The sequence below is a fragment of the Poromitra crassiceps genome (genome assembly GCF_964638095.1).
Source record: "Poromitra crassiceps genome assembly, chromosome: 1".
NCBI lineage: Eukaryota > Metazoa > Chordata > Actinopteri > Beryciformes > Melamphaidae > Poromitra > Poromitra crassiceps.
Genome location: NC_139623.1, coordinates 73117970 through 73142332, shown reverse-complemented (window position 1 = coordinate 73142332; position 24363 = coordinate 73117970). Strand labels below are relative to the sequence as shown.

The window sequence follows — 24363 nt, the reverse complement described above, 5'->3', positions numbered from 1 at the left end:
CACGGTCAGCAGCACCAACATGGAAGAAGAGTGCATGCAGTAGAGCAAAGTGAAAGTGAAAATGACATGTTTCTTGGCACAGTCACAGTTGAGCATGAAAACTACATCAGAGTGATGGAGTCTGCGGAGACACAATCTGATGAAGAACAATGGACAGAAAACTTGAGAATAAATAAAAAAGTTGTGACTTTTAAACTGGACACAGGTGCAGACTGCAATGCAATGTCAGTTGAAACAATGAATGCCCTTAATGTTAGAGGCAGGCTCAAGGCGAGTAACTGCAAACTCGTTGCTTTCTTTGGACAGAAGACAACACCACTGGGCAAGAGAGCACTAACATGTGAGTACAAGGGCCAAAAGCACAACATTGAATTTGAAATCATGCAACAGAATGTACCAGCTATTCTGGGAGGAGCCACATGTTTGAAATTGGGCTTAGTAAAGAGAATGCATGATATTGGCAAGGAAAAAGACATTCTTGAAGACTATAGTGATCTATTCAACGGACTAGGTTGCTTACCTGGTCAGCACCATATACAGATAAACCCTGAAGTTACGCCCGTTGTGCATGCGCCTAGGAGGATTCCAGTCGCACTCAGAGACAGAGTTGTTGAGGAACTACAGCGCATGGAAAAACTGGGTGTAATAGCCAGGCAGACTGAGCCAACAGAATGGGTCAACAGTATGGTAACTGTAGTCACACCCAAGAAACTCCGTATCTGTATGGATCCAAAAGACTTGAATGAAGCTATAAAACGGGAGCACTACCCATTGCTAACAGTGGAGGAAGTTGTTTCCCGTATGCCAAATGCAAAGTTTTTCTCTGTGCTGGATGCTAATCAGGGCTTTTGGCAAATCAAACTTGATGATGACAGCTCAAAGCTGTGCACGTTTAACACACCCATAGGGAGATACAGGTTCCTACGTTTGCCGTTTGGGATCTCGTCTGCGCCCGAGGTGTTTCAAAGAGCTGTAGCACAGATGATTGAAGGGCTGGATGGTGTTGTGAACATCATTGATGACTTGTTAGTTTGGGGGGACTCCAAGGAAGAGCATGACCGCAGGCTGAAAAAGTTGTTGGATCGAGCACGGGAGTTCAACCTGAAACTTAACAGAAACAAGTGCGTTGTCAGGACAACAGAAATCAAATATATTGGACACAAGCTCAGTGACAAGGGGCTAAAACCAGATGAGGAAAAAGTGAGAGCAGTGACACAGCTACCACCACCACAAGACGTACAAGAACTGCTGAGGTTTATGGGAATGATCCAATATCTCGCCAAGTTCATACCAAACTTGTCAGACGTCAGCGCTCCACTAAGGAAGCTGCTGGAAGCGGACACAGAGTGGCACTGGGAGGAAGCACAAGAAAGAAGTTTTGAAAATCTAAAACAGCTGGTCACCGTCGCTCCAACTTTGAAGTATTATGACGTCAACAAACCAATCACCATGTCAGTAGATGCCAGCTCAGAGGGCATAGGAGCAGTCATACTGCAGGATGAGCAGCCAGTAGCTTATGGGTCAAGAGCACTCACTGATTGTCAGCGCAGGTATGCTCAAATTGAAAAAGAGTTACTTGCTATAGTCTATGGATGTGAGAAATTCCATCAGTATCTTTATGGAAAAGAGATTCTAGTTGAGAGTGACCATAAGCCGCTAGAGAGCATCTTTAAGAAGCCTTTGCATCAAGCTCCTATGAGGCTACAGAGGATGTTGCTTAGGCTACAAAGATACAGTCTTAAAGTAACTTATCGGCCCGGCAAAGAACTTCATATAGCAGACGCGTTAAGCAGAGCGTTCCTCAAAGAGCAGAAAGAAGAGCTGCTAGAGAAAGACTTAGAAGTGAATATGATTACACCTGAGTTGCCCATTTCAGAGGAGAAACTGCAGAAGTTCAGAAAAGCAACAGCCGAGGACCCTGAGATGCAGTTACTGAAAGACATAACATTAAAGGGATGGCCAAATGAAAGAAGTGTAGTACCAAAAGAGATTCAGCCCTATTGGACATTTAGGGATGAAATTGCATACACATCTGGGCTTATGTTCAAAGCAGCAAAGCTCATTGTTCCACATGAGCTGAGACAAGAAATGCTTAGCAAAATCCACGAGTCCCACTTAGGGATTGTTAAGTGCAAAGAAAGAGCTAGAGACATTTTGTATTGGCCACACATGTCTTCACAAATTGAGGAGGTGGTATCTCAGTGTGCCATTTGCAACGAGAATAGGAACAACAATCCGAGAGAGCCGTTACTCTCACACCCAATACCAGACAGTCCGTGGGAGAAAGTAGGGACAGACCTCTTTCACTACAGAGGATCTGAGTTTCTGCTATGTGTGGACTATTTCTCAAAGTTCCCAGAAATAGCTAAACTGAGAGACACTACAAGTGGCAGTGTCATAATAGCACTGAAATCGATGTTTGCCAGGCATGGCATTCCTGATGTCATCATTTCAGATAATGGTCCTCAGTATGCCAGTGCTGAGTTCAAGGACTTTGCAGAAAGCTGGGAATTCAGACACAACACGTCTAGTCCTGGTCACGCCCAGTCTAACGGTCAGGCAGAAAGGACAGTACAGACTGTAAAAAATCTGCTAAAAAAGTCAGAGTGTAAGAATGGCGACCCCTACATTTCACTGTTGGAGTACCGCAACACACCACTGGAAGGTGTAGGACTGTCACCAGCGCAGTTGCTGATGGGACGGCGGCTAAAAGGGAAACTGCCGACCTCAACCTCACTGCTTACTCCAGAGGGTACTGTCCAGGTACACAGGCAGTTGAGTGAAAAGCAAGAGAAGCAAAAACTCTACTTTGACAGGCAAACAAGAAGGCTGTCTGATCTGCAAGCAGGAGACAATGTCCGGATTCAAAGAGGGGAGACGTGGCAGCCAGCTGTGGTCCTTCACAAACATGAGCAACCACGATCTTTCGTTGTTCGCACACCAGATGGGAGACGGTACAGGAGAAACAGAAAGTATCTGCGGAAAACAGACGAGACAACTTTTCCATCTTCAAATGAACAGGACATCTACCAGAACAGACACACAGGGTTGAAGGACTGTGACAGACAGGCAACAAACACACAAACACCTGAGCACACTGTTGTTGCAGACCCAGATGAAACACCTGTTGGACAATCTGAAACACTCTCATATCACACCACGAGATCTGGTAGACAAGTAAAAGTACCTGCTAGATACAGAGATTGATTCTTTACATATGACATAGGAAGTAACGCTATAAGAAGAATAAAGTGTTTTGTTATTGTTGAAAAATGTCATGGATCAATGGGTTTTGACTTACAGAGTCAGTTATGTTAAGGCTATATGCAATTTGCAATATTTACACTGGTAAGCGTTAATGTTTGATGTTAAATCTTATGGGGAAACTATGTTTGCAATTGTCAAGAATAACATGACATTCACATAAAAAAAAGAAAAAGAAATGTTAAAAAGGGGGATGTGATGTAATGGGCTTTTGTACCTCATGAGTATCCGTAGTTGATGACGCTGTACGTGACACGGAAGCAAACAGAACGTTGTTGTGGTGATACTGAGCGGAACTGTATAAGCTGTATACTGCACGTGTAGCCACTAAAGTTATGCTGAAATATAAAGTCGTTGTCAAGCCTCATTAATATTACAAGGAGAAAAAAACGTTGCATCACTCTCGCTGCGGCTGTCACCAGGAAGGATTGATGAATTAGCGAACGTTACTGTGGTATGTTTGGTCGTCTTTTGCCTCAATTGCCTGCGGGGAAATGGATACTATGCTACGGTCTAATGCCTCGCCCTCATGTCAGCTGCCAGTAGTAACGGTACGCATATTTACGACTGTCACATTATCCACACAAGACGAGTGGAGCTTCTTGGTGTTAATCGGTTATCTATATTAGTTCACCGCGTTTACCATCACAACATAACTTTCAACAGGCAGCCTCACAGCAGCTAACACAACAAGCTGACGCTGTGCTGGGGTCTTACCTTGCATAGAATCCCTACTAATGAGTCAATGAAGAGTGGCCTGCCCCTGAAACATGTACAGCTACTGTAGTCATCACTGTATTCACTTCCCAGTCAGCAGCAGCGAGGCGTGCCTCCATTCTGAGTTGAATGTGTATACAAAGGACTCAGGATGCCACATATCATATTATATTCAATGCATAACAATTACAGTACAGTGCAGAAAAACCGACAACTGTAATTCAATCATGAGAGACTAGTAGAAAGTTTAACAAGCTTTAATGATGCTTTAATGATACAACAAATTAATTTTGGCGTATGACTCCATGATATGATGATGCTCTCCTGAGATGGTGACAGGGCGTCATCAGTGAAGAATAGGATAGGAAATCCCCCATAGGGAATTCTTCAATCAGGAGTCATGACGATGGTGGTGGTCAGGGGAGGAGGTGGGGCAAAAATTGCTTCAGTGATGATGATCAGCAACTGAGAATGACATATGGCACATAGCAAGCAGAGTCAAACATAGACCCTGATATACTACGCTGATTAGGTGATTGGGATCAGCTGGAGAGGAATAGCTTGGGCTGATTGGTTATTGCCACATGTGTGGTAAACTGTGAATGGGTGAGGAGGAGGCTGTGCTGTGAATTTGTTTCTTGATGAATTGGCGGACATTACTGTGGTACGTTTGGTCATGTTTTGCCTTGCATTGGCTGTGGGAACTGGTTTCCTGGTTGTGGAAGAATGACAGCAATCTTTGCAAATATCGAGTTCTGAAATGCATGTTTCAACATTCCGACCCAAGGACCCAGTGATCCTTTGTATCGACATTAAAGGAAGACATTCATTTATTTTTGTACGTTTTGGTTAGGTATTTTGCGACTATTTTAACATAGACGGTATGGCCAGCCACATGGGATAGTTTAAAGGAGGACTTACCTCCAAAACACTTTTTTTCAGCTTTTAACCAATATATATGACTTTGGGGGTGATGTGTGAAGAATTATGGTCAAAATCTCCACATTTGACACCAAACTGTTGCTATTTTACCATTTGTATCATTTTTCAGCAGCATACCTGGCATAAGCGCCCTCTAAGGGTGGAACACTGCTTTTTTTTTCTCTCTCTCAAATGAATGGGATATTTGACACGTCGTGACGTCACGGTGAACCAAAGACTATGGGATTTCAAGATAATTACTCCCCTACCCCCCCTGTACCCTTTCGGCTCCTCAGAACTCCAAGCCTATTCCTATTGAAGTTTGCTCTTAAAATACTGAACCAAACGTCGTCAAAGTTGGCACATGTCTTAATTATAGTTAGTTTCCCGCTAAATGTGTCATTACTTTATTAATATCTTACCTGGATAAGCTCGAATGATGATGTTTATATTATCAGTCCGAGTTGGAAGCACTGTCTCCAGCCCAGGCAGGCGGGAGAGAGTCGTACTGTAAACCTCATGGACGAGCCCCAAGCTCCGGGGGCGCGCGCAGCAGCAGCTGGGCTCTCTGTGCTCTGAGAGCAGAGAGAGCACAGTCTGACATTTCCGCAAACAAATATCGTCGCAGTTTAGCGCACATGTAAAATATAACGCTATACTACGACGTGACAACGTGACAAAGCTGGTCTAAACACATCGGCTACTATCATATATTTCCCTGCATCCCTCCTACTGAGATTATATCGGTATTGATTTTGGACAGACTGAATGCGCGGAGGAGGAGGAGGAGAGATCTGCAGCTGTGCCCGAGACACTCGCCTCGCTCCGACTATAGCAGGCTACTCAGCTACTGTGCCCGTCTGTGAAAAGCGTCCTGTCCAGTCGCACCTTCGCAAACAGATGCGGGATTCCCTCAATCCTGTACCCAATCTCAGACTGTATTGAGCAGAAAAATCGCACACCAGCTATTTCTGTGTGTGTTTGTTTGTTGCTCCGTGAGGTTACAGAGCGCCCCATGAATGCAGGAGGCTGTTTCGCCAGCCCGGGTCTGGCAGGAGGGAGGCAGGGGAGAACGCAGCTGAGAGGAAAACTTTTGCAAAGAATCATGGAAAAGGGAGAAACGAAAATTAAAAACGGATTTGATGGCGCGATTTATGGCAAATTGGATGAGGGAATGGAGAAATGGAGAAATCTCGCTTTGTGATTACATAAGCTGAGAGCGGGGCGTTTGTCCTCACTGTGCTGTGTGCTGTGAGCAGCGAGGCTCTTTTAACGTAAGTTTAGACAAGCCACGCACACACACATGGGACAAAATGGGACAAAAATAATTAAATTTCTAGTTCGCCACTGAATGGCCAAATTGATATCACTTTCAACCATTTTGAGCAACACTCTTTCCATACAGACCACCAGCGTTGGCTAGTTGTTGATATTTATAAAAGATATTGCCCCTCTCAAATAAATTATGTTTGAGGCGGTAGGCAAACTGTAATGGCATCGATTTCCGAAAAAAAATCTTGACTTGAACACAGCCAAAGAGTTTAGTATAGACAAGAGCATATGTCATTTCTTGTTTTTTTCCATAGGTATTTTCAAATCACTGTTCTGATACATATCTAGGGGGTAAGTCCTCCTTTAATGTCCCGTTTATGAAGCAACCCAATTGCCAGAATAAAATGTAAAAAACCAGAATATTATGTAGCTACAATATCAACTCGATCAATTTGAATAGGCCATACTATCCTGACCTATAGGCTAGCCTATAATGTCAAAATCATGTTTTCCAGTTACTCCTGAGCAAACCAGTCAACTAATAAAATAGAATAATTTCAATATTAGTAAATTATCAACAAAAACAATTACTTTCTGGTAATATGCAATATGATGACAACATAGTGTATCTAAAAATACCTGCAGTATCACAGTTGGCCAAAATTATGAAGTAATGAGTGGTGTCCCATTTCCTAGGTTATTGTTTTCAATCCCTACCCCTTGTGGCTCCGTTTGGAAGGGCAAGGGCCAAAGTGAGGGACACTCAGAAACAAGGGGTAGGAGTAACGATAACAATTGGGATTGGCCCTTAAGTCTATTTTCTATAGTGAGTAAGGTGTTAAACACCATGATCATTGAGTTGGATGAAAAACAAAGTCTTTATTTTAAGTTATATTTTTGGAAATGAACTTCATTAGTCAACAAAAGTTTACTATAGAAGTGAATGGGGGCAACATGCGCCCTGCATCTAATGTATTGGGTAGCCTACCTGTGATCATCATTGTTGGGGGATACTCACACACACACACACACACACACACACACACACACACACACACACACACACACACACACACACACACACACACACACACACACACACACACACACATACACACACACACACTGTATTATAGGCTACTTGAATATTGGGGGGATGTATCCTTTATCTCACCCTGGCCTATCTTTGCTTTCGTCATGACACTATATAAGAAGTAACACAAATTACATGGAATAACAATTGCCACGATTTTGCGCCACTCCATCCATGCCTGTATCCCATCTAGCCACAACCCCGGCAAGCCTGCCCCCCGTGGTTACCACACGCCGCACGTGGTCTGGGCCCAAATTTGCCCGTGTTATGTACTATTATGTATTTGTATTATTATTTTTATATTGCTATGGATTAGGGGCGTCACGATACACTCAGTTCACGATACGATACACGATATTGGGTTCACGATAACGATACGATACGATATTTTAACAATATTTTTTTGCGATCGATTTGTAAGTTGAGGGGGCATCCTCCACGCTAATTTGAGTAATTTCACCATTTGCATCTTCCCTGTCTGTAACGTCCCTCATCTGTTCAAACAAAGCAATGAAAAGGAGAGCGAGCATGCAATCAGATGCAGATCAGTGCCACCATGTTCAGCTTCTTTTTCTCGCGATATGAGATTTCATCTCAACGATACATATTGTCACGTTTTGATATCGCGATATATTGTGGGATGATATATTGTGACATCCCTACTATGGATAATTGTTTTGCTGTCTGCCTGTTTTTTTTATTTTTTATTTATCCTTTATTTAGACAGGCGAGTCATTAAGAACAAATTCTTATTTACACTGACGGCCTGTAGGCTGCTCTCCCTGCCTTATCTTGGGACCACAATGGAAATAAGTCTCAGGACTTTCTTGTGCTATCCTGATGTATTTTAATACTGTATGCATCTGTGTATTGTACCGTATATATTATAAGTCCCGGAGAGGCTATATTTTATTTATTTTTATTTATTTTTTGCAACAGAATCCATCACCTTCTTCTAAAGACCCATGAGACATGCTTTCAACTGCTAAAACAATAGCATCAATGGGACCTTTAATTTAATAATTTGGGATGTGTTTTTTACAGCAGATGATAATACAAATATGCACAAACGCATATAAGAGCGGCACATCCTGGATTTTAAATGTCAGGACATTCAAAATTTAAGAAAGGTATTCATTTTATAACAATAAGCTTTCATGACTGTCTGCCGCCTACTCATCTCAGCTGCACTCCCACATATGTCTTTTTAGGGCTTTGTTACAGCCCATCACTCCACATGTCTTTTTGGGGCTTTGTTACGGTCCATTTTGAAATGTATTTGTCAGAATCAATTTAATCATTTCATCGCTGCCTGCAAGAAATGTTTCTTTGGTTATCCTCCTCCTACAGCTGTCCAGAATCAAGAGAGACAATCGCAAAAATACCTCCTTCAGTCTTTTTTTCACTTGGCAAGAGTCAGAAAAAGTCTTTGTGCTGCATCGATGACTATGTTGACCATAGTTCAGGTTCAAGACTCAGTTGTCCCTAATGGGGAATTTGGCTTGTAGCAACAAATGCAACACAATGCGATCACCATGAACAAAATACACATACACATAAAATAGTAGGAGATTGAATGAGCAGGGGCAGGGGCAGAGCGACCCTATCAGCCCAGGGGTGGGCGAAGCTCTAAGGCCCCCCCCCCCACCCCATCGTGACCCCAGGAATCGGATCGGATCGTGGCTTAGCCGGATCGGAGCACCCCTATTCAATTGTCATTATTTGTTTTACTGACCTTTCTTTTTTTACTTGGTGTAAAAAGTTTGAGAACCACTGCACTACGTTGATTCATTACAAGGTTACATTACAGGACAGATTTCAAGGGCTCGTGTCACATGTACATTCAGTGTACAAAATAATATAAAAAATGCTCTTTCATCACATAGACTGATCAGGTACCAGACTTTTAAGCCTCTGGGACAATTGAGATGGATATTACAAAAGGGGTTTGAGTAAAACATATCTCAGTCTCAGTAAGATGTGTTTTGAACACTTGAAGGATCAACAGTGGACAAAATGCACCTCAGGAAAGCCAAACTGTCAGACCATTTCTGACACTCCCTGCATTTTTGGACAAGCTGAGACTGGTGCACACTCTCACTTAAAGTAATACATGTAAGTCATTCTCATATCACTGTCTTTAAAGTTAGAAAGAAATGTTGCAATTCTGTCAAACAAATATTTATATCTGCAAGCATCAATTAGACATTTTGAAAACATTTTCACCATAATCTCAGCCAAGTCTGCTATACTGATATCAGAGATGGGAAGTAACTAAGTACAAATAGTTGCTGTACTTAAGTAGGATTTTCAGGTATCTGTACTTTATTATTACTGAGTACTTTTTACTTTTACTCTATACATTTTAACACAAATATCTGTACTTTCTACTCCTTACATTTTCAAAGCAGGCTCGTTACTTTAGTTTCATTGCACGACAGAACAAAACGGTAACGGCTGTCTCTCTTGTCTCACACTCTCCCAGCTTTCACGCATTATGTGCACCCTTTTATGTTGAAAAACCATATCACACAAAGTATTCATCAAAGTATAGTCTGAAAAACGTAAAAGATATGTTCGCTTTGCACAGAAACAGCTGGTAGAAATACTTTACTTTTATACTTGATTACATTTCAGAGCTCGTACTCTTTTTAACTTTTACATGAGTAAACAAGTTGAATCAGTACTTCTACTTTTACCAGTCTTTTTTCACAATTAGCTTTAATTCTACTTCAGTAAAGAAAGTGTTTACTTTTCCCATCTCTGACTGTTATCCAACACAATGTGATGCGAGCCAGCCTATTGACCACCATGTCTAATGTTCTCTGCTAGGATCCTTACCTGGTGATGTCACAGCCGGTCAGTCAGAGACACGTTCCTCCCTCACCTGTAGTAGAGGAGACACTGAAGCCCTTTTCCCACATGCGCTTTGTACCGCAAAATGACCGGAACGTGGTGTAATGCCTGCATGTGGGAAAGGCGCCGTGCCGGTATAAGCGCGACCCCGTCGTCCCCGACATTTCACCAGTTTCGAGCCAGTCAGAAGAGCGGTATGCTCTTAAGGGGACGCAAGTGGAAACGGGTCCAGTCATTTTCCGCGACAGCGGTCCTTCAATCATGGGCGAGGAGTAGCCTACACACGTTGCTTAATGTTCCAGCGGGCATAATCTAATCATTCGCGCACATTAAAGCAAACTGGCGAAATGATCTTGTGATAGCCTAATAAGAGCAGTATGTCAGCTTGCTGATTTCCGAAGGCAACCCCGGACACATCAAACGAAGCCAGTCTGTAAAAAGTGCTTCAACGCGACGCAGGTGAACGGATAAACATCGAACCAGCAACTATTTTTCTCAGACACGGATCCCAACTTCTTCAAAGTGCATCATCTAATCATTCGCGCACATCAAAGCAAACTACTTCCACATTTCGCTTAGTGCATTTGCTTTCTCTACATACATAGGCTACAAGCGTTGGGCAGCTTGCCTTGCAAGCCTCTGCCATTCTCGCTGCGTCTGTCCTGTGTCAGGCTGCTGCGAATAAGTACGGAGGACTGAGTGAAGTTTTGCCGACCCCCCAAATAAGCTCCCCCCGCCCCCCAACATACCGGCTATTTGACGACTAGATTCCCATATGCGCGCGCTAAGGTGTGAAGGGAAATTCAGGGAAATGTCCGATATTGACTTACAGGTAATTTTCCGGTACGCATGTGGGAAAAGGGCTTGAGAGAAACGCTGCTTACATCAGTCTGTCTGTTGATCTGAGGCTGCTGAGGCCAACCTGTTGCCACACCTGTGGAAAATCACTGAGCAGGCAATGTAGTTCTACTATGTGTCTAGTAGATGGAGCACATTAACCTAATAATCTACAGTGAAGTAAAGAGCAGCCTCAACAGTCACAGTTACAGTCACATCATACGATATCAGCTAGTCTATCCATCAGAATCACAATCAGCTTTATTGGCCAAGTTTGAACACAAACAAGGAATTTGACTCTCGTTTGCATTGCTCTCAATAGTCACACACAAAACTAGCTAAAAACAAACAAGGACACACGTACATTTAAACATTCACATTAACATAAACGTGAGTTAGTACTGTTACTGGTGTTCTCAAAAGACTGTCCCGTTAATTCCCCAGGACCATGAAAAACTTGCGTCAGCCCAGAGTCACCTCGGTAAGCCAGAGCGCCTGAGAAGTGGCTTCATATTGTCTTAGTTGGCAAGGCCACAACAGGAGTCTATTTTGTACTTGGTCAATTTTCCACCCGCTGTCCTGGTCGCTGCTCCACCCTCTGCCGATCTTGGGACAGCCGTAGACTAGTACCACGCTTCCTCAGACACGTGCAGTTGCCAGTCGCTTCTTTTCACCTGACAGCGGGGAGCTTCACCGGCAGGGCGTAGCACGTGGGATGGTCATGCTATTCCCACCAGGTCACTGGCATGGGCATAGCAGGTTGGAGCCCTGACCCCCACGGGTTCAGTTGGGTGGGTTGAGTTCAGCGTGGGCCCTCTGTCTCTGTGCGTGCTTGGCTCTGAGCTGCATAGCATGACACAGGGCCTTTTGCTCCCACAGTGAGGTGTTGAGGAGCCCTGTGTGGAGCGCAGAGAGGCGCCGCTCCCTGCAGATGGATCTCCCTCCCAGGCAGATTTGTGAGGAAACAGGAGCCTGGGAAGTTCCTCCGTGATGCGGCCCTTTCATGGCTGCGCTGAGTCACATGGCGAGGACAAAGATGGCGGATATTGAGACGGTTATGAAGAAGATGGCAGATATTGAGACGGTGATGAAGACAACAGGAATTCACAGGATTCACGCTTCAGTCTGTGGATTATGAAGGATTAATAAAACACCGTTTTGTCGAGCTTCATTTTCAAACGTCTGTGAGCCTGCGCTAACCTAAGAACTCCAATTATGCAAAAAACGGACAGCACAGTACGACTTGTCTTGTGCAATCTACTGAAATGCGAAAAAAAAAGTCTAAGTCTTTTAAAGACTCAACAATCTGCAAAATGTATTGGTTGGTGGTGGTGAGAGTGGGCAACCTCACCTCCTCCCCACTGACCATCAGCATAGGAGCGCCCCAGGGATGCGTCTCCAGCCCCTTCTGGTACGACCTCTACACCCACGACTGCGTGGCGACTCAAACCTCTAACACCATCGTGAAGTTTGCAGACGACACAGCAGTCGTGGGGCTGATCTCCAGGGGCGACGAGACGGCCTACAGAGAGGAGGTGAAGGCCCTAGAACAGTGGTGCCAGGACAACCACCTCTCTCTGAATGTCTCCAAGACCAAGGAGATCATTGTAGACTACAGGAGGGGGGGGGGGGGGGGGGGCGCACCCCCCAAGTACCTGGGAGTCAACATCCACCAGGACCTGACATGGGCCAGCCACACCGTCACTGTTGTCAAAAAGGCCCAACAGCGAATACACGGACTCAGACGCCTGAAGAAATTTGGGCTAAGGCCGAAGATCCTCAGGGACTTCTACAGAGGCACCAATGAAAGTCTGCTGACTGGCTGCTTCACCACATGGTACGGGAACTGTACATGTACACTGTACATGGACCGCAGGGCGCTAGGAAGAGTGAGGCGCGCGGCCCAGCATGTAACAGGATGTGAGCTGCCAGAACTGCAGGAACTGTATAACCAGCGGTGCCTCAGGAGGTCCCTGAAGATCATCAAGGACACAAATCACCCCCACAACAGACTGTTCTCCAGACCCTAACCCTCAGGGAGAAGATACAGGGTCCCAAAAGCACGAACAAATCACTTGAGAGACAGTTTCTTCCCGCAGGCCACGAGACTCCTTAACACTCATAAATAGACAATCATGTAGCAGCTGCAGTGCAGCTGCAGTGCATTACGTATGTTCAATTATGCCTAGGTTATTTGCACATGTACAAACAGAAGATTTAATTACGTTTAAATATTGCTTGTTGTTCTTTTTCTTTGTCTCTTTGGACTGTTATTTTGCACTATGTTGTAACGGAGCCTACAGCACAAGAATTTCACACGTGATACTTGTACTACGGAGTGACAATAAAAATCTTGAATCTTGAATCTTCTTTCAGGGTATTAACTCATTGAGTGCCAATGACGACTATAGTCGTCAATTCAAATAGTAACGTTCAGAGCCAATGACGACTAAAGTCGTCAATTGCGTTTTTTGACGGTGGGACGTGGATTAAAGCCTGATCCATCGCCTGTGAAAGTATGGTGGATGTTGAATGTGTAAAAGCTATTTTACAGACCCATTAGGTGGCGACAGTGCTCTCCAGATTACAGAAAGGCGAGGAAAAAACAGAGGAGAAGTCATGGGGAAACGGAAATCGCATCCGTATGCATCGATATGCATGAAGCATAACGTTAGCTGTGCCTGCAGCAGCCAATCTGCTGCCACAATTGAGCCCCTCCGTGTCCGCTGCGATAGCCCATCCGCATGATTAGTGGTGGAGTTGTTATTATTCTCAACTGGAAGCATGGGAGCCGGTGACAAATACACGCGGAACGCTGTAAAAAAGCTGGATGTAGCGCACTTTTCAGTACAGAGCAAACGCAGCAGAGATCCACCAGAGACACTCCCACGGAGGTGGGGTTTGCAGTTGAGCGGGGTGGGGCATGCAGGGCAGCATACAACACTGACCCAGACAGACCCAGACAGCAGGACAGGATTGGCAAACGCAAGCTAGAATATCTGATGCCCACCAGCAGTAAATCAAGACCAGCAAGAAGCTGCAACCAGCAGCGCATGCAGGGGCCAGTGCTGCTGGTTGCAGCTAAAAAATATTATTTTGCCAAACAAAATTCCTTTGTTTTCACTGTTTTATTGAAGGAAATTATTTTTGAGGTGTGACTACATCAGAAAATATTAGCTTCAGAGTCAGTCATGTGCTTGAATTGCTTCATTTCACAAAAGGCTAATTATCTCAGCTTCTAATTTGAAACGTCTCTTTTTGCTGAAATCAACCTATCTTCTCCGGCTCATAACTAAAGAACGGAAAATGATATCAATAAACTTTGTTTTGCTGATGATAGAAGAGAGTCTCAACGTTCTTTGGGCGTGTTCGGTGTTTACATAGTAATATCACACAATATTCTGTGGGCCTCGAGAAATCACTGAAAACGCTCTGAAACTCTGGCACTGGGAGCATCCGTTTTCCAAAAGTGGCTGGCACTCAATGAGTTAAGGCCGGCGGCGAAGAAAAATGTGCCTTTTTTGCATGTTTGAATCTGTTTTAGCCATATTTAGTGGAATATCTCATTTTAAACACATCAATGTTATTGTCTATTGATTGAATTGCTCTCACACTCAGGCCTGGCCTGGCCTGGCATGCAATTTATTTTTTATTTTTTTATTTTTTTTAAGTCAATCAGATTAACGAAGTCAATCAGATTAATTGACGAGTGGGCCCTGGCGGGCGCACCCTGTGCCCCGGTGTACGCTCTGCTACTGAGCAGGGGAAAACAGGGCCCTATGGCTGCATGTGGCTTATAACTTGAATAGGATAAAAAAAAAAAGTGTATCATTCAGTTACATCTCTCTCTCATAGTTCTCTATTTACCTTTTTGGCTGTTAAATTCCAGTCTGCATCAGTGCCAATCAGCAAATTTGGGGAGTAAATGTGTAGTTGTCATAGATGCAGATATTTCAGACAGGCACTTGTCAAAACAGCAGCAGTAGTGAGACAAATAACTGAATGAAAAAAGTATGAGTTTGACGAACACATATGAGGAAAATAACTGTGATGAGTGTGTGAAATTGCAGAATAGGCTATGTGAAAAAAATATAACATTCACATTAACAGGTCTACATCCATATGCACAGAAAGTGTCTAGGTGTGTAGGCATGTGTTGAAAAAAAACCTGTACAGTTGATTGAATACAGATGTGATGTGCGCAGAACATGCAGATTTGGAGATGTCACCTTGCATCAGATGGAGGTAGAAGAGTAACAAGAGTGTACAGTACAAGAAACATGTGCATTAGCTGTTCTCATTGAGTTACATGCACATTATTATATCTGAATATCCCAAACCAGTGATACTCAACCCGAGGCTCTAGAGCCACATGCGGCTCCTTCATGGGTAGTTGTGGCTCTTTTAAATCCTACTAAAAAAAAGGGGGGGAGGGACCTTTTATTATTCAAATTTGTTTATTGGGTTTTTCAGTTTAAAAACATACTACATACATCTACACTATAATTGCAGTAGCGTCTGTCTGTCTCTCTTTCTCTCTCTCTCTCTCTGTCCTTCGCGTATCTCGAGAACCGTTTGTTGGATCGACTTCAAACTTGGGGAGTGCGCTGAGGGGGACCTGAAGGAGTGCAGTGCCCTGTTTTCCTGCAATTCGCCATAGCACCACCTACTGGCAACAAAAAATGCGGTTTATCTCAAGAACCGTTCGTCCGATCCACTTCAAATTTGTTGAGTGCGCTGATGGGAACTCGACACAGTGCAGGGAGCTGAATTCCGTGCAATTTAGCATAGCACCACCTACTGGTAACACAAAAAGCGGTTTATCTTGAGAACTGTTCATCTGATTGACTTCAAACTTGGGGAGCATGCTGCTGGAAACTCGACATAGTGCAGTGCTGAATTTCTTGCAATTTGACTTAGCGCCACCTACTGGCAACACAAAAAGCAGTTTATCTCGAGAAAAACATTAATCTGATTGACTTCAAACTTGGCGTGTGCGTTGTTGGGAACCCAAGAAATTGCAGTGGTAAACTTTGTGCAATTCAACCAATAAGATCACAGCTTTCACGTAACGTATCTCCAGGACTGTATGTCTTTTTTTTTGTTCTGTATGTCTGTCCGCATATTTTAAGAACCGTTTGTTGGATCGACTTCAAACTTGGGGAGTGCACTTAGGGGGACCTGACTGAGTGCAGTGTGGGGGTGGGGGGAGCGCTCCAGGGTGGTGAATGGGGGGAACGGGCACTGCACTAGTATATACAAAGACATAAGGAAAGCAAGGCATGCGAAGGGACTTTTTATGGATTGTGGCTCTTGCAAAGTTTTGTGTTTGTTTGTCGAGGGTGCGTACCACTGTCCCAAACATAATCAGCATATCATTGCACATGTAAACAAGTCATTATCACCATCATAATCAGAACATGTTTGTGGACGGAGGTAGCAGATGTACAGAAAAAGTTCAAATCTTCTCAGGACCTTGGAGCAACCTTTTGACTCCTTCCAGTCGGCACCTGATGGGATCATCTGAGTTTTCAGCTCGTCTGTCAACACTGACTTTTCTCTCCCATTACCCTCACTTCTGCTGCAGGGAGCCTGTTCCAAAGCTTCAATTAGGCTCCACAGATACAGGGAACCAAGACAGCATTTCACACTATCTGCCTCTCCTCTGCATCTCTCTTCTCCTCAGGCGCAGTGGGACGGACTGACAGGGCACATTGTTCTCAATAAGACAGATGGCCTGAGGAGAAACTTTGATTTGGACATCATCAGCCTCAAAGAGGATGGCACCACCAGGGTAAGAAGCACAGAGGCCCGGAACAGCCAATTACACCACTCTCATGCTGCTTCCACGTTGACTATTGCATTCTATCAGGCGTGTGTGTGTGTGTGTGTGTGTGTGTGTGTGTGTGTGTGTGTGTGTGTGTGTGCATTTATGTGTGTGTGTGTGTGTGTGTGTGTGTGTGTGTGTGTGTGTGTGTGTGTGTGTGTGTGCGTTTGTGTTTGTGTGTGTGTGTGTGTGTGTGTGTGTGTGTGTGTGTGTGTGAGAGAGAGAGAGAGAGAGAGATCATAATAATGCTGTAACAACTGAATATTTGTCACTCTGTCCATGCTTTGTCTCTATATGACCCTCTTTGCATTCTGGAAAGGCTTTTGTGGCAGGTGGAAGTCGCCTTACCAAAAGGTGGATTAAGGTTTGTGCCGATGCCCTGTTTGATCCTAGCCTTTGTAGTTTGCCCTCCCTTCTCTCCCTTCTGCCCGCACAAAGGAACTCACTCTATATGCCACGCAACCTCCCTGCTCTTTGCCATAAGTTGTCAACCTTGTTTCCCTTCACTGGTTCTGTGTACAGCAATGCTGCTACGTCTTTGACATTTCTGTTTCCCCATGTTTGGGTTCAAGCTATCGCTCTGACATTCGTCACCTCCAAACTAATGAGTCCAAGAAGCCAGAAATGGACGCCGCATTTATTCATCTCCTCAGTTAGTTTAATATTAGAGGATGCTCAAGTACTCCCTCTCTGTCTGTTTGAGTTGTCAGACAGACGGGTATGCAGGCAGGCAGCAGATGTCTAGGCACAGAAGCGGTGATTTAGACTGTAATTTTAATTCCGTTCAATATATTTAACACTCAAAATTCACCCCTCAGAGGAAATACTACTATGGCAAGTGCATCGCATAAAACGCTGGACGTTATGGCTATGATAAATTAATTATCAGACAGTTGCAGCCATGTTGGTTCTTGGGTAATAAACTCTGAAGCGGATGATGAGAGTAAACGGAGAGAGTAGCTTGGGAAATAAAGAATCAGTATTTTTTTTTGAAGTTGTTGACTTTCTGGAAATTTGATGTTTTCCTCGTAACTTTCTTGGCCTGGCTTAGCATCTCTCCTGCACAGTGGTAACGGTTTTCCAGTTTTGGTTCTGGGTGGAGATGAGCCTCAGGATTCGGAGATAACCTTTTACTCAATTTCAGAGAGAAGTCCTGTCAGTTTTTATAGCACACTTTCTTGTTGGGGGCTGCTCAAGTGTGCACGATCAATTTAAAGGTCTATAAAAATCCATGACTCAGTGGTTATAAAAGTTGATGACTCTTTCTGCCGTTTGCTCATCCAAGACTATATTTTAGCAAAGGTCCTGATTTCACTGCCCTGGTCAGATCAGGTTAGTATTGGAACAACTTCAAACTGATAAAGGACTAATCCGGCAAAACCAATTGATATTTCATACAATGGAATATCCACAAATATATGGGATATATATATATATATTATATATATATATATATATTTGGGACGGCACGGTGGCTCAGTGGTTAACACTGTTGCCTCACAGCAAGAAGGTCCCGGGTTCGAACGCCGGTCCGTCCCAGGTCCTTTCTGTGTGGAGTTTGCATGTTCTCCCTGTGTCCGTGTGGGTTTTCTCCGGGTGCTCCGGTTTCCTCCCACCATCAAAGAAAGACATGTATGTTAGGGTTAATACTCCTGTCGGTGCCCCCTGACCAAGGCACTGGCAAAAAGAACTGGAGTTGGTCCCCGGGCGCTGCACAGTGGCTGCCCACTGCTCCTAGTTCTAGGAAGGTTCCTAGTAGAGGATGGGTCAAATGCAGAGGATGAATTTCCCCAAGGGGATAAATAAAGGATAACTTAACTTAACTTAACAAGATAAGCTAGATCAGTGGTTCCCAACCTTTTTCCTTAACCTATTATATCACTGAGTAAACAGACGACCCCTGACGAAGTGACATATTTGATGTATATTTCATATTATATTCAATGCATAACAATTACAGTACAGTGCAGAAAAATCGACAACTGTAATTCAATCATGAGAGACTAGTAGAAAGTTTAACAAGCTTTAATGATGCTTTAATGATACAACAAATTAATTTTGGCGTATGACTCCATGATATGATGACGCTCTCCTGAGATGATGACAGGGCGTCGTCAGTGAAGAATAGGATAGGAAATCCCCCATAGGTAATTCTTCAATCAGGAGTCATGACGATGGTGGTGGTCAGGGGATGAGGTGGGGCAAAAATTGCTTCAGCGATGATGATCAGCAACTGAGAATGACATATGGCACATACACAGCACATAGCAAACAGAGTACAAAACATGGACCCTGATATACTACGCTGATTAGGTGATTGGGATCAGCTGGAGAGGAATAGCTTGGGCTGATTGGTTATTGCCACATGTGTGGTAAACTGTGAATGGGTGAGGAGACAGCATAAGAGAAAGGGGGCGAGCCTAACAATGAATGGGTTATACAACCTCAAAGAAAGGGGGCGTGCACTGTGATATGACCTGAACTGGGCGTTAGCTGCTAAGTAGTCTTCATTATTGAAAATAGTCCAAGACATTACTTAATGCAAATAGTGAATGCAATAACTGCAGGAAGTTTGTGTAAAACGAATATTGGATGACTAATTGAGCAGATTATGTGAATATTGCATCAGAGATGAGTTATTTTACCTTACCTTACCCTTTTCTAATGCAGGATTAGGCTGTTTAGCAGAGAGTGAATACAGCTTGTGTTCATGTCTTCACTGCACCCTTATCCTCGTTTATATCTCGTTTTAATCTTTAAAAATAACAACTACACTTCTTTTCTTCACAGAAATTAATGAAATGCTGAGATATTTATATATATATATATATATATATATATATATATATATATATATATATATATATATATATACACACATATATATATGGTATATATATACATGTATGTATATATATATATATATATATATATATATATATATATATATATATATATATATATATATATATAAATATTGTACTCACTTTGCCCAGTTATCTTTATGATGTAGTGCAAGACGATGAATTATATCCAAACTCATTCACTCATATGCAGTGGCCGGAGATAGGACAGATGTATGGACTGTTGTATGGAGTGGACCTTTAAGATAGCACCATTCAGTGAAGATATGAAGATAAGAGTGCTTTTAGCACGGTTATACATAAGCACATTTTCTATCTGCTGACTTTGAGGGAAGAGAATAAGATAGGGGTTAATAAGGAATGAATAACATGTTATCTTTTTGAATGGGTAATCCCACATAGCCCATTTCTCACTATGTCCTGAAATTAAGACCATGCCCTCTATCTTCCGACAGGCGCTATTCCCTAATAGCATTTGTGCACCTGTTTGCACCCTGTTAAGGCAGGGAAGATAGCATTCCGCCTTGCGCCAGGTGTTCTGCCGAGTTTTGCTCCCCCACCAATCGGCAAAAAAAAGCATCCCCACCTCATGGGAGCATATTGTAATGATTTATACAGAAATGTAACTGTTTAAAAGTTATATCATTGTCTCGTAGACGTGACCTCCCTGATTTCTAAGTTAAAACAGCCCTGAAATATGTTGGGGATGCAATTCTCGGCCGGGATGCGGAAAGGTTCACGGCAGGTGTCGCAAGCACAAATTAGAGCCGTGCCAAAATAATCTGCGCCCCAAAATGCCTGCGCAAAGGGGATTTGGGCGGTCTTAACTACTAGAAGGCATGCAATATGCTGTAATTCTCTCCATGCGTAATAGAGTGTACTCACTCGTGCGAGGACAGCATGTGTTGAGAGAGCTTATTGACAGATCGTCTGTGGTGCCAACGAACGTCCGGCTTATGAAGGTAAATAGCCTATGTCCATTGTCCAACAAGTTTTCTCAATTCATTTCCCTCTTTGCGATGTGATAAAAGTTTCTCAGTGAGTTATAGTTGATTGCCTCACTGAATTATCTGCTAATACCCAATTTTAGCAGCAGAATTTGATGTCTTGGCGTGGCAAGGCTGTGCGTAATGACATATCCAAAAGGAATTTTACTTTCCACTGCGCAAATACCTCTCTGCGCTGGGAGCGCAACGGTAATGTCCGTGCAGCGCACCCAACGCAGAGAGGTATTTGCGTGTAAGAGGTCCTTTTCAAAGCTCTTAGCGCAAATTAATTGCGTGCTGCTGACGATAGCATAATGCCATCTATCACCACATTTTAGCGCTGAAACGCCTGCTTTGGCTTGTGGGAGCCAATGCCCAGTACAGTTATCACAGGCATGCGCTTGTGTCCGCCCCCAATTTGCATTGCGCACAGCGTTAAACGAGCGCAAACGCTAAATTAGCGCTTTTGGGAAGATAGAGCCCTAAATGGTTCTGCAGTGCTCAATTTTGAGTGCTCCTGATGCACTCACTGCTACTCATTCTCTTATGAAGGGAATTAATTAATGGTTAAATCTATCTGATCAGAAATGCCCTCTACGTATCCGTTACTTTTTGTCACAAGTCTTAATTGCTTGAGCAGGGAAGCTTGTCTCTAGCACATTTAGCCTAACCCTCAACCTGTTAATGCACTTAACTCTGTCTGTTGCATCACTTTCATGAGCTGTCAGATGTCTGTTCTAATCTGATAACTGTCTGGATTATTCTTCCCCGTCAGATGAACTGGACTCACTCATTCACAGTTACTGTACATTAACACTGTTATAATGTGAGCATCGTATTAATGTATTGCTAATGGTAAATACAGCCTTGCGCCCGCTAGGGGTAGCTGTTTGTAAACAGATCCTATTTTGCAAGGGTTGCTGGGATACGGGGTTGACTTCCGCATGTTGGTGTTTGTCCGCTCCTTGCATATAGAAGACGTGCCACTGTCTGTGTATAAATATATTTCCTGCCGTTCTAATATAAAGTACAACTGAGCACATGAACTTGTTAAGTGGTGTCTTTCCAAGCTGAAGTTACCACAAACACTATGGGCCCTATCTTCGCAACGGCGGTAATTTTGCCTAATTGTAGGTGTGTCAGCCCGCTGCGCTTCACGTCATCTCGGCGCAAAGCTCCATAGGCGTGTTTATGCCCATAACAGGATTCACAAGGTGAGATCACTCCCCTTAAAAGCCACAGCGTCACCGCCATCACGTCCGTGACAGCAGCTTCTTTCTTGCTCAGTGCAAGCAGAGTGACGGAGTGAGAGAGAGAGAGAAAAGAGAGAGGGAGAGAGTCAGAGAGAGAGAGAGGGGGGAGAGAACGAGAGAGGGAGAGAATTGGAGGATGAACCAGTTCGGATTCGTAACGAAAATTTATGCTTTTGTAATTAGTAGCCTATTAATTTGTCGTTTCGCTCATATAGGCTATGACATACACATTTAAAAATATTTGTTTCTTTAACTCATTGAGTGCCAGCCACTTTTGGAAGACGGATGCTCCCAGTGCCAGCCCTTTCAGAGCGTTTTCAGTGATTTCTCGAGGCCCACAGAATATTGTGTGATATTACTATGTAAACACCGAACACGCCCAAAGAACGATGAGACTCTATTGTATCATCAGCAAAAAAAAGTTTATTGATATCATTTTCCGTTCTTTAGTTATCAGCCGGAGAAGATAGGTTGTTTTCAGCAAAAACAGACGTTTCAAATTAGAAGCTGAGATATTCGGCCTTTTGTGAAATGAAGCATTTCAAGCACATCACTGACTCTCAAGCTAATATTTTCTGATATAGTGACACCTCAAAAATAATTTCCTTCAATAAAACAGCGAAAACAAAGGAATTTTGTTTGGTAAAATAATATTTTTTAGCTGCAACCAGCAGCGCTGGCCCCTGCGTGCGCAGACCCTACACTTTCTTGCTGGTCTTGATTTACTGCTGGTGGGCATCAGATATTCTAGCTTGCCAATCTGTCCATCGAGCCTGCTGTCTGGGTCTGTCTGGGTCGGTGTTGTATGCTGCCCTGCGTGCCCCACCCCCCTCTACTGCAAACCCCTCCTCCGTCGGTGTGTCTCTGGTGGCTCTGGTGGCTCTGTGCTGCGTTTGCTCTGCACTGAAAACCCAGCTTTTTCACAGCGTTCCGCATGTATTTGTCACCGGCTTCCAGCGCTTCCAGTTGAGAATAATAACAACTCCACAACTAAACATGTGGATGGGGCTATCGCAGCGGACACGGAGGGGCTCAATTGTGGCAGCAGATTGGCTGCTGCAGGCACAGCTAACGTTATGCTTCATGCATATCGATGCATACTGTTGGGAATAAGATACCAGATAAAGCGCTTGGTTGTAAGGCAAGCTTCCCAGGTTCTTTTCCAAGATCGTAATCCACTCAGACTCAACGATACACAGACTCGAGTTCTCAATGTTAACTTGTACAAGGAGTGTGACGAGACGACACTTCTCAGTTCATCTCCAAGATCAGACTGTCGCTCGTCACTCAGTGCATGCCTTTTATTGAGATAAGCAGTGATTCAGTTGCTCAGTGATTGCATACAAATTAGCATGAGGGCTGGCCCTCTCAGTTCCTGTTATCACATAACTTAAAAGCACCCCTCCCAGCGCTACACACAGACCCCCGCCCCGCCAGACCCTCGTTCCCCTGGTAATCCAATTCAAAACGCAAATCACGTTTTTGGCACAAAACCATGACAAACGAATTCTCATTTTTAAATCTAAAGGTTAGTTGAAAATCAACGTGGCATTCTGAGGAGGGAAGTGTCCCTGCGCGAGCTGTGCATAATGTAGGCCTATCCAAGCGAGGATTTCCTGCACTGCTTGGAGAATACCTCTGTTTACGCTTGGAACATAGCGACGGTATCTTCGCCAAAGCACAAAATGACACTTGCGGGAGGGAGATGATAGGCTAGAGGCCCATGGACACGCCTGGGCCACGCCTACACCTCTCTCTGCACTTACTGTAGATCCCAGCGCAAAACTGGATGGTGGAGGCAGACGATAGCTTAAGACGCAGGGAAGATAGCAATAAGAGGCGCGCAAACGGCAGCACAACAATAGCGCCGTACAAAGATAGGGCCCTATCTCTCCCCTCTGATCTCAAATGATCCCACCCTCCTTCATTCACACGTTTCCCTGTGGGCGTGGTTTCCAATTCTTTAATGTCATATTCATGTAACAATATTCCCTAAAATGGAGTCCAAGGAACATAGTATTAGGAGTTAATTGCTCATATCAATCATTTGTCTACTATTTCAAACTTTTCTGTCTTTCTTTATAGTCATTCAAAGCTGCAGTTAATATCTCTTTCAGGTTGATACAGAATGAAATATTACACTAACAGATGTCCATGTCAGTCTGACACACTAATTAATCATAGAAAGAAAAAAAACTTTTCCTAATATTTGTTTTGTGAGAAAGTAGCTTTGTAGTTTAGGCAGTACAGTAAAGTAAGTTTGATGGCACGGTGGTGCAGTGGTAGCGCTGTTGCCTCACAGCAAGAAGGTCCTGGGTTCGATAACCACCTGGGATGAGGGTGTGTCCCCAATCCCGGGGTCATCGCTATGTTCCCACAGCCCTATGTTCCCACAGCCCTATGTTCCCCCATTTCTAAGAAATTTTCTCCCCATCAAAATTAGGCCCTATGTTCCCACAGCCCTATGTTCTCA

General features: G+C 43.8%; 1 protein-coding gene across 1 annotated transcript in view; it reads left to right on the top strand.

Annotated features, from left to right (window-relative positions):
* grik1a (glutamate receptor, ionotropic, kainate 1a) overlaps nucleotides 1-24363 on the top strand; it is a gene marked incomplete at both ends in the record, with an annotated part of 111751 nt that overhangs the window by 63548 nt on the left and 23840 nt on the right. Inside the window, 2 exons of the mRNA XM_083637475.1 lie at nucleotides 16647-16754; nucleotides 17107-17151. Coding sequence (XP_083493601.1) covers nucleotides 16647-16754; nucleotides 17107-17151 — 153 coding nt within the window. The remainder of the gene's footprint in view (nucleotides 1-16646; nucleotides 16755-17106; nucleotides 17152-24363) is intronic.